The following is a 14,263-nucleotide window of genomic DNA, read 5'->3' on the forward strand; positions in this document are numbered from 1 at the left end:
AAACTTGAAATCAAAGATGATGTTTACACTTTTTTATTAATATCTTGTGTATTTGTCATCTAAATGCCAGTTTTTTACTCAACAATGACAAAAAAAAGCTGTTTTGTAGGTTTTCTTGATGTTATGAAGGAGTTTGTCATTTCTAGGGCAACACTGGAAAATGCTGATGACTCATCCTGCACTCGTGATTGTGTACTCGTCCTGTGTCAAATGAAACGCTCTGTCCAATTTTTATATCCCTCCCCTTTGCCACTCAGGACCTATGAGCTAGCTAACATTGTGACTGACAATGTTTGTGCAAAGGAGCTCACAATTAGTGTTATTGGCTACTTTAAACACAATTATATCTCCCATAGATGGCTGTGTTTCAAGTTAACAGGTTTAAAATTAAAAACCAACGTGTTTCATGGCAACTTTAAGCAGAAAAGGTCTCCATGTCTCTTTATATAAATATTTACTGAACTTAAATCCCCATGTTTAAATGTCCGATTGCAGCACAGCTGAGAAATGTGTTCAATATTTAACATTTAAGTGCAACTATTTCATAGAAGATACAGTAGTGTGCAGGATCTTAAGCGCTGTTATCTCAGTTTACTTTTGTGTTAATTTAACTTCCTGTAGCCTGACCCCTCCTCGTCTCCTGAGTTTACAGTGAAAGCACGCAGTAACAAGACGGAGCCAACTACCGACACAGAACAAGAGAAAGAAAAAACACAGCCTTCTCTGTAAACATCCTAACTACATTCACTAAACTAAATAAACAGCTTTAAACTGTGTAAAGTGGATAAATCAGTTTTGTTAACATGTTTAAGTCATGACAGTGAGCCAGTAAACAGCTATTTGTCTGATTCAAGATCTTCATAAACAATTTCTGTTATATTTCAGTTATTTTTTTGCCATGTTGCAACGGCCTCAAAGTGTGCAAATCAAACCTTTCATATCTGCAATACAGTAATGAAACTACAACAGTGAAAAAACGGGCTCAGACATACCGTATCCTTTGTCTCGTTGGTCTGAAAAGAAGGAAAGAAAACATTCAGTGAGTTTAAAATCCACAAGTTTACTTCTGTTTATGCAAGAGAAAAGACAAGAGAAGTTAGACGTAGAGAAGAGAAGAAGAACAGAGAAGAGGAGAAGGTGCTCACGATGATCTCGATGATGGTTCGGATGGTTCCCATGTGTGTGGATCTGGAGTCGTCGGCAGCTGTGAAGTTCTGTCTGTAGGTCTGATCTGTGGCGATGAGCGACAGCCTGGTGTCCTGGTGAGACACAATACAAACATCGTCACATGTATAAAAGAAGCACCAACAGTATGTAACATTTCTGGTGAACTGTATGTGACCATATTGTCTGTAGTCTTTAGACGAGGACGTCATCAACAGGTAGATTTCACTTCAGCCTACATCAAGATCACCCACATTTATTCCCACACCCGGTTCATTAATCATAGAGGGGCTAGATTTATATTTGCTTTCACAGCATCACATTTAAATGTAGGTCACCTCTCCCTTTTCACCTGACACCAGGCCCACCTGCATTAGGGGGCTTGTCTGGATATATTAATGTGTGTGCCTCTTGTATGTCTTCATGAGGATCATTTGGAGTTTTAGACTTTTACTTAACTCTACTGTACTTCATTTTATTTAACTTTACTTGAAATTGCTTCACTTATCTTCTCTTTACTTCTCTTTAGTTCACACAAACTGCTACAGCCTACGCTCCCAGGGTTTCATCATCCACCCCATCAGTCCGAACTGAACTGGGTAAAAGGGCCTTTTCCTACTCTGCCCAATCAACCTGGAACACACTACTGAAGTTTCCCCCAGGGAATTTTAAAATACTTTTAACAAACACGGAGAGAGCGTCCGTGGGAACTTGCTCATGTACTGATGATTCTATTATTGTTTTGTATCTCTGTATTGAATGTCCTATCTGTCTGTAACTCTGTGCTTAACTGTGATTGGTCCTCAGACACATGTGACATCACATTTTGTCTATCTGAGCCCCGCCCACTTGAAAGCAGTTCTAATGAGAAATGTCCAAACTATTTGACCTTTGGCAGAAAATAGTGCATTTCCAAGTTCATGTAAGGAGTCTACAGAAAGTAGCTGATTGAGTAAAAAGTTCTTCACGGCCTTTAACCTTTATGCTTTTATTTTAGGGTATACATTCAGGGATGCAATAATTTGTAGGGATTAGGGTAAGGGGTTAATGAGGGTCTTTACCAGTACATAAATACAAATGTATGTATGTGTGTGTGTTTCATACCTCCTGGTCAGGTGAGATGGCGACAGCGAACACTTTGACTCCGTGTTGTTTGGCTTCATTAGCCGCCTCCTGCACGCCTCCACATGGCTCTTTGTACCCAGTGATGGGATGACCATCAGTCACCACCACGATGTACTTGTTCTCATGGTAGTGGGAGCCCCTGCACGCACACACACACACACACTTAGAAATGATACCACTCTTCTTGTTATGAATCTGCTTTAGTGTGTGTGATGCTCTTACCCGACGAGCAGCTCAGCCAGGCCCCTCTTGATGGCGCAGTCGGTGTATGTGCCCTTGCCGATGTATTCGATGCCCAGGACGGCCTTCTTCAGCTCCTCGCGTTCACTGTTCATGTGGCCCAGCTCACGCACCAGTTTCACATCGTCACTGTAGTGCAGAGCTCCTGAGTTCCATGTCAGGATGCGGTCACAGCGATGGCGCCTGGATTGGTAAAGAGTAACAGTTATCGAATAATACAACAGTCAAATCAAGACAACATTAATGTGCAGGGTGGTTCAAACAGGAAGTGGTGAAATTCATTCAAGTTCAATAGTTTAAAGAGGGGGTATTATGCTGTTTCACATTATAAGACATATATTATATAATGTTACAATGTTGGATGTCCAAACTAAACGTGGGTGAAGTTTTAGATCTGTAGGTAAAAGTATGTTGGAGTAATCTCCAGGCTTCTCAGCTCAGTCTGCAGGCTGCTTTTTTCTACACACTGCACTTAATGACGTCACAAAGTGCAGCCTCAGCAGGCTTCAGAGAGCTGGCCAATCAGAAGAAAGCAGGCTTGTAGGGGCGGGGTTTCTTAAAGGGACATAGCTGAATGAGTCGTTTCAGGCAGAGGCTGTATGAGGGCCTGCACAGAGCACCAGTGTGAGAAACATAAGTTTTTTTTTTACTGTAAATGATGCTAAGCTACTCCACAGGTATCACAGAGTGAAAATTAGCACTTCAAATTAGCATAATACCCCCCCTTTATGGAGAACTGTATTTTATTTTCCTGTTATAATTCTTTACACATGTACTCAACCAATGACAGGGCAAATTTTGTCCTTTTAGGACACTTTGAGTGAATTATTAAAGTGTAAATTCACATTTTACAGACAAAACCTGTGATGACTGAATATAATGTTGCATACGTGTAGATTTAACTAACAACGCACATTCTAAACTAATATACTATTAAAGCATCATATCAATGATGATGACAGGAGTAAATCTGATGCATCTTTACACTTTAAGTGTTAGTTAGCTCAAGGCTGAAAAACACTGTTTTACTGCTCCCTGTGGCTAAATTTGGGTGGGGATGGGTATGGTAGAAATGTGCTGTATTGCACATGTAACCATGCCCACCTGTGATGTCACAGTGTCCCAGAGAACACCTGTACATTACTGCAGCAAGGTGAGGAGTGAAACCAACGGGATGTGACGAGAATTGTTGTTGAGTTGCTTTCAACTGTGCTAATGCTACTTTCATCCTCTGTCTGTGTGTGTGTGCGTGTGTGTGTGTGTGTGTGTGTGTGCTTGTGTGTGTGTGTGTGTGTGTGTGTGTGTGTGTGTGTGTGTATGTGTCTTACATGTCCTTGAGTTCATCGATAAAGCGATTGGTGAATGATTTGATCTGTCCGATGTAGAAATCTGGAGGTTTCTGTCTGAGGGCGACACTCTCCGATGTGTCCAGGACGAAGAAAAGGTCAACGGGACATTCTGAACACAAACAAACAAACAAACAAACAAACAAAGATGGCCGTCAGCAAATATCATCCATTGAACAACCATCAGACTAAAAGCTAAATTCTAAGTGGAATCTACATGTTTATTAGCAGTTCATCCAAAATGCATTTAAAACCAATCATCCATCCATCAATTAAAGTGATGTCATCGCAGGTATCACTACAGCAGCACGTGACATCAGGCCTACATGATGCTGCATGGAGCATCCTGCTCGTCACTGTGTGTCCTGGGGCTGATCTATCCGTCTTTATACAGGTAGATCTATGACAGGTGCAGGCCTGTACTCACTGCCTGCATTGTTTTTGCTCACACGCCTGTAATGTAGGTATAGCAGAGCACCCAGGCAGGAAACAGGTCTGCTGTATCATAACCTGCTTTGGTTCTTCATCATACTGGCATCCACAGCACTGGTAGATCTGAATCTGCATTAGAACCAATGCATAGAATTCAGGCCAGTTAAGATAACGTGGACTCAACACGGGCCTCTTCAGGGCGGGCTAAGCTAATGACATCCTCTAATCATACTTTCAGTTGTTTTTTCGTTTGTGCTGCTAATTAGTTTAGCTGCTCAGACTTTAGGAAGTGTCTAACGCCATGACGATGAACATCTGGACCCGCTCTTCCAGCAAACATCACTTCAGTATTTGACACGTTACATGCATACACAGGAAGACCAGTCTACGTGCAGAATAATGCCATAAAAACAGATGATACGGGATATTTTCTTAGAAAGAATGACATATTTTCTGCAAACTTACCCGCGTACTTGTCTCTGTTGTTCTCCGTTTGCGCTCCAGCCTGGAAAACGCACAGCAGCGCGAGGAGCCTACTGAGAGTCTCCATGTTTAAACTGCAAAAAAATCTAAAAGCTATACAAAAGAAAACACCCCAGTCCCCTGAAAAACACACCGAACCACTCCGGCCCCAAACCCGGTACCTCTAAACCGATTTTGCAAACTTTTCGTGATCCAGCGCTCCGCCGCAGTTTGTCCGAGGCGAGACTTCAGAGCGCGCAGAGGAGGACCAGAGCGCACGGCAAGGGAGGAGGAGGAGGAGGAGGAGAGGGAGGAGGAAGAGTTCACGCGCTTTCTTCTGGGACGATGAGCAGGAATTGACTAGAACGCGCACGAGCCAAAAGTTTACACTAAATCAGAGATATGCCTGCTTCCTTAAAAGGGTCCACAGGGAGAGGGACGCACAGGAGTAAACAATGAACTTGCTGATTGTGGAGGAGGCTCCAATGTGCGCTGATGACTGCATTTAAGGAAACAAAGGGCGTGCAGACACTGACCTGTGTTAGATTTGAATAGTGTCTGAACTTTTATGGTGAAAATGTAGAGATTCCTTTATAAATCATTCAACTATAGGACCTCAGGTGACTAAAGTAATGTAGAAAATCAAGAAATGCAGCTTTGAATAGATGCACACTGGAGTAATTTAACCAAACGTAATGAAAAGCAGCTGACGCTCATGTTGGAAACAGTTTGTATTCTCTTTCCGTAAAAGTCTTTCTGTTGAAAAAGGGGTGGGTGGAGTTTTTATACATCTGGTTCACTTCGGCGTCCAGACCTGACCCTGAACATAAAAGCACGAGGAGGGTGGTGGGGGCTTTTTACGACTTTTCCCCCCGACGCTGGAAGAGACACAGTGCCATCTAGCGGCCATTGCGCGTAAATCCTGGATGAGACTTTGGAAAGTTAGGGGTGCATTTCCATAAAGGGGAGGCAGTGGGGTGTAGGAGTGGAGTGCTAATTTGGCAAGGTGTTGATGGGGGTGGATGTTGCACGGTTGCCGTGGACACAACCTACATGTGTGTTTCTGTGTTTGTGCTTAAACTGTGGGACTGCACCTGGACTCAGATTTTCCACTGAGGTCACCGTTTCGGGGAGAGAAAGTTGTGTGGAGAAGAAGGAAGGGAGGGAGGGATGGAAGGAAAGAAGGGAGAAAAGGAGGGGTGAGAAAGGAGAGCGAGGGCATCTGTTAGTGATCAGTGTTTATTAGAGAGCTCTCATAGTAAATCTGTTGGGTTTTTTGGCAGCTGTTTGGGGCCGTTTAAGTTGCTATGCATGCATTTTGAGATGTCTCAATACCAGCGTTCATCAGGATTGCATTATTCTATAAAGTTTATTAGCAGAGCATTGGGAGTGTTTTCAGTTTTCACGGTCTCAAGGGCGATTTTGTTCAAAGGAAGGCCCCCCTTTTTTTGTCTTTTACAGTCATGAAGCTGGCAGGTGGGACTGAGATCACTGAGAAGTCCTCATGTTCGCCCCGAGGCATTAAGGAGAGAGTATGTCCTCAAACGACCGACTTAAACACTACACTTAGAGAGACATGCAAAAACACACACACACTTCCCAAAGCGGAGAGATTCTGCATAATGTCCCGGGTACAGCCCGCTGGCAGCAGGAAGCAAAGTTTCCACAGGATCCTGATGTTCAGCAGAGAAGATTAGCTGCATGTCTGAGTCACAGAGAAAAAGAAGGCACAGAGCTGAGTGCAGCCAGTGTCTCCAGCATGACAGCACTTTACAGTGTGTGGTTTTTAAACATCTTGCAGCGTTTAACACACCACCACATTTCATCTCTGGGGTTGTTCACAAAGTGAATGTCAGAGATTTTGGGTTCGTTTGAGAGAATATGGTTCAGATGTTACTCTGCAGAAGTGCCCACGGATGAGATGAAACATGGAAAATGGGAGAAATGGAGGGTAAGAAAAAAAACAGCTCTTCTTTTCCAGGGAAAACATGAAAGTCGTAGCGGCGCACATGGAAGAGATTAATCACACTGTGGTGTCTGTTACGATATGACTAAAGACTTCTTCTGCCTGAGGTTCAAGTTCGTGTGCATGGTACTGGGAACGGTGGTGGTGGTCCCAGACAAAAATGTAGTTGGCAAAATGTTGCACCAAACAAACAAAACAAACAGTGCAGAGTTCGCTCCATCATGGGGTGAACCACTTCAGATACAGCGAGGCGCCAGCCAAAACATCAGGAAATTACAGCCCAATCAAGATTCTGAACCACGCCAAACAGACTTAATGACAGGAAATGAGCACCGATATCTCCTCTGAATTAGTGCCTCATCAATCTCTGTCTCCTCAAAAGTCTTTAAATAGCCTCCAGTTAATCTAGTTTGCAGAAAAGCAAAGAACATATGACTAGTCCTTTTGTAAATTTAGCATCAGTGTTCAATTAAACTGCTTGGTCAACAGGGGAACACGATTAATGATCACCTACTGCCATCTAGTGAAACCTTCTCTTACTCCCCTCTGTTTAATAAATTCAATCCACATGCCCAAAATATAACCAAGGTCTTTTAATTTGAAATTCACAAACTTTGCAAACCATGGTGGGGGATATAAAAGGCCTACAGTGTCATGTTGAAATAAACAGTACCATCATTATAACTTTCATACTCAAAATAATTGTCTTTCTGCTTATTTACAGTCAACACTTTCATCTCTATTGCTTCTGAGGCCTTTTCAAAAATATATTTTCACCAATATTACAGCTTCTGAACTAACAGAATCCCACCAAAATAAGATCCCAGCACAACATCCAAATGTGTTCATGCAGAAGTGGCTGATGAAAGAAAAAACAAAGCTCAAGGAGCACCCTGGTTGGGAATGAAGGAAAAGAGAAGACCATGTGTTTGTGCTGATGTGAAAGGAACGGTTCGACGTTTGGTGAACAATGCTTGTTTACTTTCCTGCAGAACATTAGATGAGAAAACAGATGCCATATTAAATATGAAGCTCCAGCCAACAACTGATTAGCTTAGCACGCCGTCAAGACAAGAAACTGGTGGAAACTTGTAGCCTGAGTCTTCAAAGCAAAAACACAAACCTAGGGTTGGATTTTGGCTTACAGTCTTTGTGCTAAGCTAAGCTAAGCTAACAGGCTCCTGAGTCAAGCTTAAAAAATGGAAATTTTACCACCCTTATGTCAATATTTAATCTTTGTTCATTGTAAGTGCAGACAGTGGAAGCAATCCACTCCCCAGTGTGTTGGATTGACGAAGAAAGATGAGTTTCGCTGCTGTTGAGTTTTTACAACAGTGCCTACATGTACCAGGATGCATCAGCTGCAGACTAGGCCTAGCTTCGCTGCATAACTTTGGCTATATTCTCTCGCTCGAATGACTACAAGCAAATACATGTCAGCCAAAGGACCGTAACACGCTCTGTTCTCATGTTTTGGGTTGCTGTTTAAGTTTGTAAAACAAGCAAAGGTGGAGAGTGCAAATCCAAGCAGGAAAAACCACAACGTTCTTAAGGATGCTAACTTAACGGCTGCTGGGGTTTAGCAGGTTTTGCAGCTGCACCAAGCTGTGCCTAACAGACACAGAGAGCAGCTGCAACACCTGGAGGCCTTTTTCACACTCCAGCCCTACACTACCTCAGACAGACAGTAGTCACTAGAATCATTCTTGTCATCAATTCATCACATACAAAGCAAAATAGTGCATTTCCCAAAATGTGGAACCATTCCTTTGATTGATTCTAAAGTCCATGATAGTAGATCAATGTGATGAGATTTACTTTACAGTGAAGAAATAAAACTTTTCACCCCAAACTGTACAGCATTATTTGATAAACCTTCATGTATTGCTTAGATTAGTTGGTCCGTTAAACTTTAGGAACCAAACTGCCAAATGCAGTGTTTCAGTGTTTGTGTAAAATGTTAACCAGGTTTCTGCCCCACTCCGTCATTGAGTCAGTTCATGTTGGAGTGGCTCTTCAGGTGCCTCCTCAGGTGGTTCAGGCAGGTGTAGGTCTTGGGGCAGATCTGGCAGTGGTATGGTCGGACCCCTGAGTGGTTCAACATGTGCTGCTTCAGCACGCTTCCATCTGAGAAAGCTTTCCCGCACTGAGAGCACACGTACGGCCGCTCTCCCGTGTGCACGCGCATGTGAACTGTCACCTTGTGTGCCATTGTGAAACCTTTCCCGCACACTGTGCACTTAAACGGCCTCTCTCCTGTGTGGGTGAGCCTGTGGGTGCGCATTGCACCCATCTGAGAGAAAGCTTTGCCACAGTCAGGACAAACATGCGGCTTCTCTCCCGTGTGAACCCGGGTGTGACTCCTCAGGCCTCCTGCTGTGGAGAAACACTGGGAGCAGTGGGTGCACTGGTACGGGCGCTCTCCTGTGTGTGTGCGCATGTGCTGCTTCAGGTCGTAACGGTTTCTGAAGCCGCGGCCGCACACCAGGCAGCTCTCCGGTCGGTCATCGTTGTGCCGCATCTCGTGGTTGTTCAGGCATTTTTCAGACAGGAAACACTTGCCACATTCCTGACACTGATACGGTTTCTCGTGGTCGACTCTCTGGTGGTACTTTAGCTCGCTGATGCCGGGAAACGTCTCATCGCAGTATCTGCACCTGAAGCGATGGTTGGGGCTGTAGGGCAGCTGGTGGTCGCTCATCTGATGGTTCCTCAGCAGGTGAGCCATCTTAAACGTCTTCCCACAATGAGAGCACTCATATTTGGTCAGCAGCTGGACGCACTGATGTCTGACCCGCTCGTGCAGAGACCTGAACTGACAGCCACACTTGGTGCAGATGTGGGAGGCGTTTTTACACTTCCTCTTCCTGTGGCCGGACAGGTGAGCCTCTGTTCGGAAAGCTTTGCCACACTGAGAACATTTGTAGGGTTTCACCGCCGTGTGGAACCTCTGGTGCTCGAGAAACTCAAAGCGATACTTAAAGCTCCTCCCACACAGCGGACAGTTGTGTGTGACTCGACCTCGTGGGTAGATGGCTTTCAAGGAGGTTTTCCTCGAGGACAAAGACGAGGAGGAAGTCCGATGAGCCGAGCTGCTCTTCCTATGTTTACCTCCACTCATTAATTTAACAGTCTCCATTTCGCCGAGCTCTTCATGCCGCTGCTGATGTTTTGTCAGACACTTGGAGGAGATAAAGCTCTTTCCACATTGTTTACACTGATAAGGTTTATCATGATCCACCTGCTGATGATACTTCAGGTCACCTATTCCTGAAAAACCGACTCCACAGTGGCTGCACTTGAAAAGGCGGCTCTGGACGTGAGTGAGCAGGTGTTCCTTTAAGCTGCTTGACTTTTGAAAACTCTTCCCGCAGTGGCCACAGTTATAGTTTCTCCCCCGTTTTGGGCAGTGGTGTCTGAATTTGTCCAGTGAGGTTGGAAAACTGTTCCCACATTTGATGCACAGATAGGCAGCGTTTTTGCATTTCCGCAGCCTGTGACCGGCCAGCAGCGTGGCGGTTCTGAACGCCCTCCCACATTCGGAGCAGTTGTACGGCTGCAGCCCGCTGTGGACTCTCTGGTGCTCGATGAGGACGGAGTGATGCTTAAAGCATTTGTCGCACTCAGAGCATTTATGCAGCCCCGACATCTGTCTCCTGCGGGGAGACGACGAGATGTCGGTCGTTTTTGGTGATTCGGGAAAGTCAGCTGATGTGGAAGGGTTGGTGGAGAGCTCTTCATCAAACATGACGATCTGAGGAACGTCGTTATTTTCATCATCGCAAGCACTCGGGTGGGAGGCGATGGCCACTTCCAGTGAAGGAGGGAGACAAAGAGAGGGGATGAGCAGATCATCTGACTGAAACGGAGCTGCAGGGAAGATAAGAGGGTAGAATTAAAACAACAAAGCGACAATACGCCAGCCTCGCTCTTCTTTAACTAGTACACTGTATGTTGACCGGTTTATAGTAAATGCAAACTGTGTACACACCAACACTGCTCTTAGCCAACTTCCCGTGGCACTGTTTGCTCTGAAGAAGAAACTTGAGGTCGTCTCCGTTTGAGACGCACTGCATGTACTCCTCGAGGACAGCGGGGGCAGCACTGACCCAGGACGCAGTCTGCGCAGGAGAGGCACAAAAAAGAGACATTAGAATTTCTAAGAGGTCAAATCATTGATTTTTTTTAATAATCTTTAAAAAATCGTCTTTCCACCTGTTTGAAATCTGGTATCGGCAGCAGCTCCTCCAGTCTGGTGAAGAATTCACAAACCAGAGTCTCCAGAGCCGTGTCGAAGTCCGGGCCGTACTCCACTGGAAACACATTCTGTCAGATAGAAAACAAAAACCTGAGCACATGGCTTTATCATATCAACATTCAATTAAATATCAAACATTTTGTTGGGTAAAATTGTGATGGAAAATTTGAATTTTTGAAGATTATATTATTTCCTACACCATTTAATGATATGAAACCTTCATTTTCACCTTGAGGAAGTGTTCTCTGCCATCAGTGTCTTCAATGAGGCCTTGAACTAGCTTCATAAAGTTTGCCTCTGGTGCTTCAATCACGGGATCGTTAGTCTGGGAGAGAGAGCAAAACACCACAATCAGATTTAAGCCAAATAAATTAAACAAATACAAATGAAACATTTTTAGTTCTAGTTATTCTTCCCTTGTTTAATCCAAACTGTTCTGTCAATAAATTGTCAGCACAGAACTATATCGTATGGCCTGAGGCAAGTCTTCAAATTGTTTGTTTGATCTGACAATCAAGATCTCAGTTATATTCGATTTACTATCACATCCTGACATTTTAGAAGTCTGAGTCTGTCAATGCTTAAATCAGACATGTGATTGGCAAGCAACAAAATAACAGAAGGATATGCAGAGCACATTAGTTTATGCCTTTTGCATCATTTTACGATAATGATCTATTCTTCTGTCTTCTTTTGTGTCTTTTCTTTGGAGAAGTAACCTCTTTATCTTTGCATCTTGCACTTCACATCTACGATAAATTAACAGATTTTTTTAAATTTACAATTATTATTACTTCTTATGTGTTTCAGCAACATTCCACCACTGGTGTGTTTCCATATGGGTGGCTGTATTTACGCATTTACACGGTATACAGAAACAAGGCAGCCATTAAAACCTGCTCCTCTTTCCCTAGCAAACTATGACCTCATCCGGCAGATAACAGAGGCCTGTACTCTTAATCTGAAGCGCTACACAGCAGGTCGGAGAAGCAGGAATTCTGGATTAATCTAGAAGATGGATTATTTTCTGTATAATTTCAGTTTAACAACCAACCGCTAAAAAACTCACCTCTTCGATGCAAGAAGTCCTGATTCGGTTCAGGTGGGTCTCGACAGCCTTGAGATCTTCAGGGTGTTCAGAACGCAGCAGTTCAAGAGTTGTCTACAGGAAGTTTAATTCAGGATTTTAATGGTTCCATCCTTTTATTTAAGATAATTCTCATTTTATATGATGGATCAACAAACTTAACACTTACCCTTGCTCTCAGGCCCAGTGAGAGCAGTCTCCCCTCTCTTTTACTCATCAGCTCAGGAACTGCTTCTGTTACCATGGACACAAACTCCTCCAGTTTCCCATAGTGCTTTATGTTCCGCTGCCGGACCACTTCCCACATCACCGCTGACATCAGGCGGAGCGGAGGGACCAGGAGAGCCAGAGAGGACAGGGGCACGCTGAATTCTTCTGAGAATACAGATTGGGTCAAACAGACTTAAGACAGATGCACAGAGTTTAAATGCTTGGAAGATTGAATTGGAATAAATCATTTCAAAATTGCTAAAACACTAAACCCCATTCTCTGAACCTAATGCTCAGTGGTCTAAACCCATTTGTCAAATGAACCACTCTTTTGGCAAAACCTTAAACAAGTTCAGGTAGTTAGAAACCATTTGCAAATCTCATCCCCTCTTTTTGCAAAGCTCTAAACACATTCTCACTCACTAAAACACATTCTGCACTGTGTGGTTAACATGGACGACAAAAGTTAAGCACAACTACTATACATCTGTCATGATTTACTCAAATCATTTAACTCAAAACTGTTCACACTTGTTTCTAATGATGTGTCTACTATCATAGACCATGTTCTTGTTCATGGGATGACAATGAGGGTAGCATCACAAAGACATGATACTGAGGATGGCTGACTCCCTCACTGACTTTGATTTTGCAGTTGCACAACATTTTTGAGTGTACTGTAATGTGCTTTTCATTTAGAGTTTCATCTGGACTAACTGTATGCAAGTGCTGAATATGATTGTGATTACTGTATTTCTTTTGCAAAATGCATTTGCTATATAGGCCTACAAAAAACTCTGTTTCTGTAACTACATGCCCTGGACGCTGTGTTCTCAATTTTTTGATGTAGAGTCTAACGAATGCTCTGTAGTGTTTATACATCGACTCGCTGTGTGTATGATCTGAAAGCATTGTTTCATTTTGCTAGAAGAGTCAGGGGTTTTGTGAGTGTAGTTTGAATATTTGGTTTTGTGTTTAAATATTTGAGAAAATGGGTGAAGGTTTCAAGACATGTCTTAGCAAGTGTGAAAAACTGTAACTTCAGCCCCTGCCTTCAGCACGGTCCGTTCTATGATACACTGGCTCAGTCAGTGTCAAATACTGCCCAGTAGAGAGCCGTGATCTAATGCAATATACTTGTGTGCATACGTGTAGCTGCAACCATCCATTCCATGTTTATAACGCTAATATTTGGCTAATTCCCTTCATTGTTTAAACAAATTCAGTGTTTTTACATGGCTCGTAATGGCTCGCAAAGGATGAAGTATAACGTTTGTCAGTTGCTTATTCACCGTTGGAACGTTGACAGTTTTAACGGCTATTCGTTAGCATGACGTAAATTCCTTCAATTCAGATTAAGCTGCGTCAACTGTCAAACAGTCAAAAAGACGTAACAGTTGTGTTGGGTTTTAGACATCTCTAAAATCACATTTGACCGCGGTACAAAGTGTTTAAACAGGAAGTATAATTACTGTTAAGACCAACGCAAAGCGCTAGCAACCTAGCCACAAGGCCGCTTATGCTGCCTGGTTTAACCGGCTTATTTTTGGAAAAAACAATTCTTGTTCCAGGGATTAGTCGAGGCCTGTAACTCTGCGGCTAATCCTTCTCTTTTGCTATTTAAATAAGAGTCGGTAAGATACTGCGTTCGTCAAGCTATGCAAGCTAATACATACCCATGTCGTTCATTGTGGAATTCTTTAATATCGAGGGAAAATGAAATCTTTACAACGGGCTATCTTTCATAGTTTGAGTTAGCGTGCTAGCTAGCCGTATACGGGGCCTCAGGCGCCAACTTCTTCCTGAAACACGTTGTTCATTCTGGGGAGCTCTGGCCCACTCAGTGCCAGCCTGTAACAGAGAAGCTCGTTTTGTTTTACGAGGCAGCCCGGAGAGAGCGGGTCCTATTCACTTCACTGTCAAAATGAGAAGCACCGCCCCTCCGCACAATCAAATAACTAAATCCTACAAGC

At 43.5% G+C, this 14,263-nt stretch overlaps 2 protein-coding genes across 2 annotated transcripts in view; both read right to left on the bottom strand.

The window, feature by feature from the left end:
* Positions 1–5,036, bottom strand: part of col6a1 (collagen, type VI, alpha 1) — a 33,243-nt gene extending 28,207 nt beyond the window's left edge. Inside the window, exons 1-6 of the mRNA XM_069684166.1 lie at positions 4,773–5,036; positions 3,858–3,987; positions 2,512–2,712; positions 2,269–2,428; positions 1,146–1,259; positions 993–1,013 (exon numbers count right to left, since the gene is read on the bottom strand). Of these exons, the coding sequence (XP_069540267.1) occupies positions 993–1,013; positions 1,146–1,259; positions 2,269–2,428; positions 2,512–2,712; positions 3,858–3,987; positions 4,773–4,857 (711 nt within the window). The 5' untranslated portion in view covers positions 4,858–5,036. The remainder of the gene's footprint in view (positions 1–992; positions 1,014–1,145; positions 1,260–2,268; positions 2,429–2,511; positions 2,713–3,857; positions 3,988–4,772) is intronic.
* A 2,832-nt stretch (positions 5,037–7,868) lies between these two features.
* Positions 7,869–14,064, bottom strand: LOC138612235 (zinc finger protein 665-like). Its single transcript, XM_069685552.1, has 7 exons — positions 13,967–14,064; positions 12,250–12,455; positions 12,063–12,155; positions 11,223–11,318; positions 10,951–11,061; positions 10,727–10,856; positions 7,869–10,605 (listed from the first exon to the last, which is right to left on the bottom strand). Exons 1-7 carry the CDS (start codon positions 13,977–13,979, stop codon positions 8,729–8,731), a joined length of 2,526 nt encoding a protein of 841 aa, XP_069541653.1. The 5' UTR covers positions 13,980–14,064; the 3' UTR covers positions 7,869–8,728.
* Positions 14,065–14,263: the final 199 nt, after the last annotated feature.

The sequence above is a fragment of the Semicossyphus pulcher genome, unplaced genomic scaffold, assembly GCF_022749685.1.
Source record: "Semicossyphus pulcher isolate SPU_LCO1_2020_fin unplaced genomic scaffold, fSemPul1.0.p SCAF_7, whole genome shotgun sequence".
Taxonomy (NCBI): domain Eukaryota; kingdom Metazoa; phylum Chordata; class Actinopteri; order Labriformes; family Labridae; genus Semicossyphus; species Semicossyphus pulcher.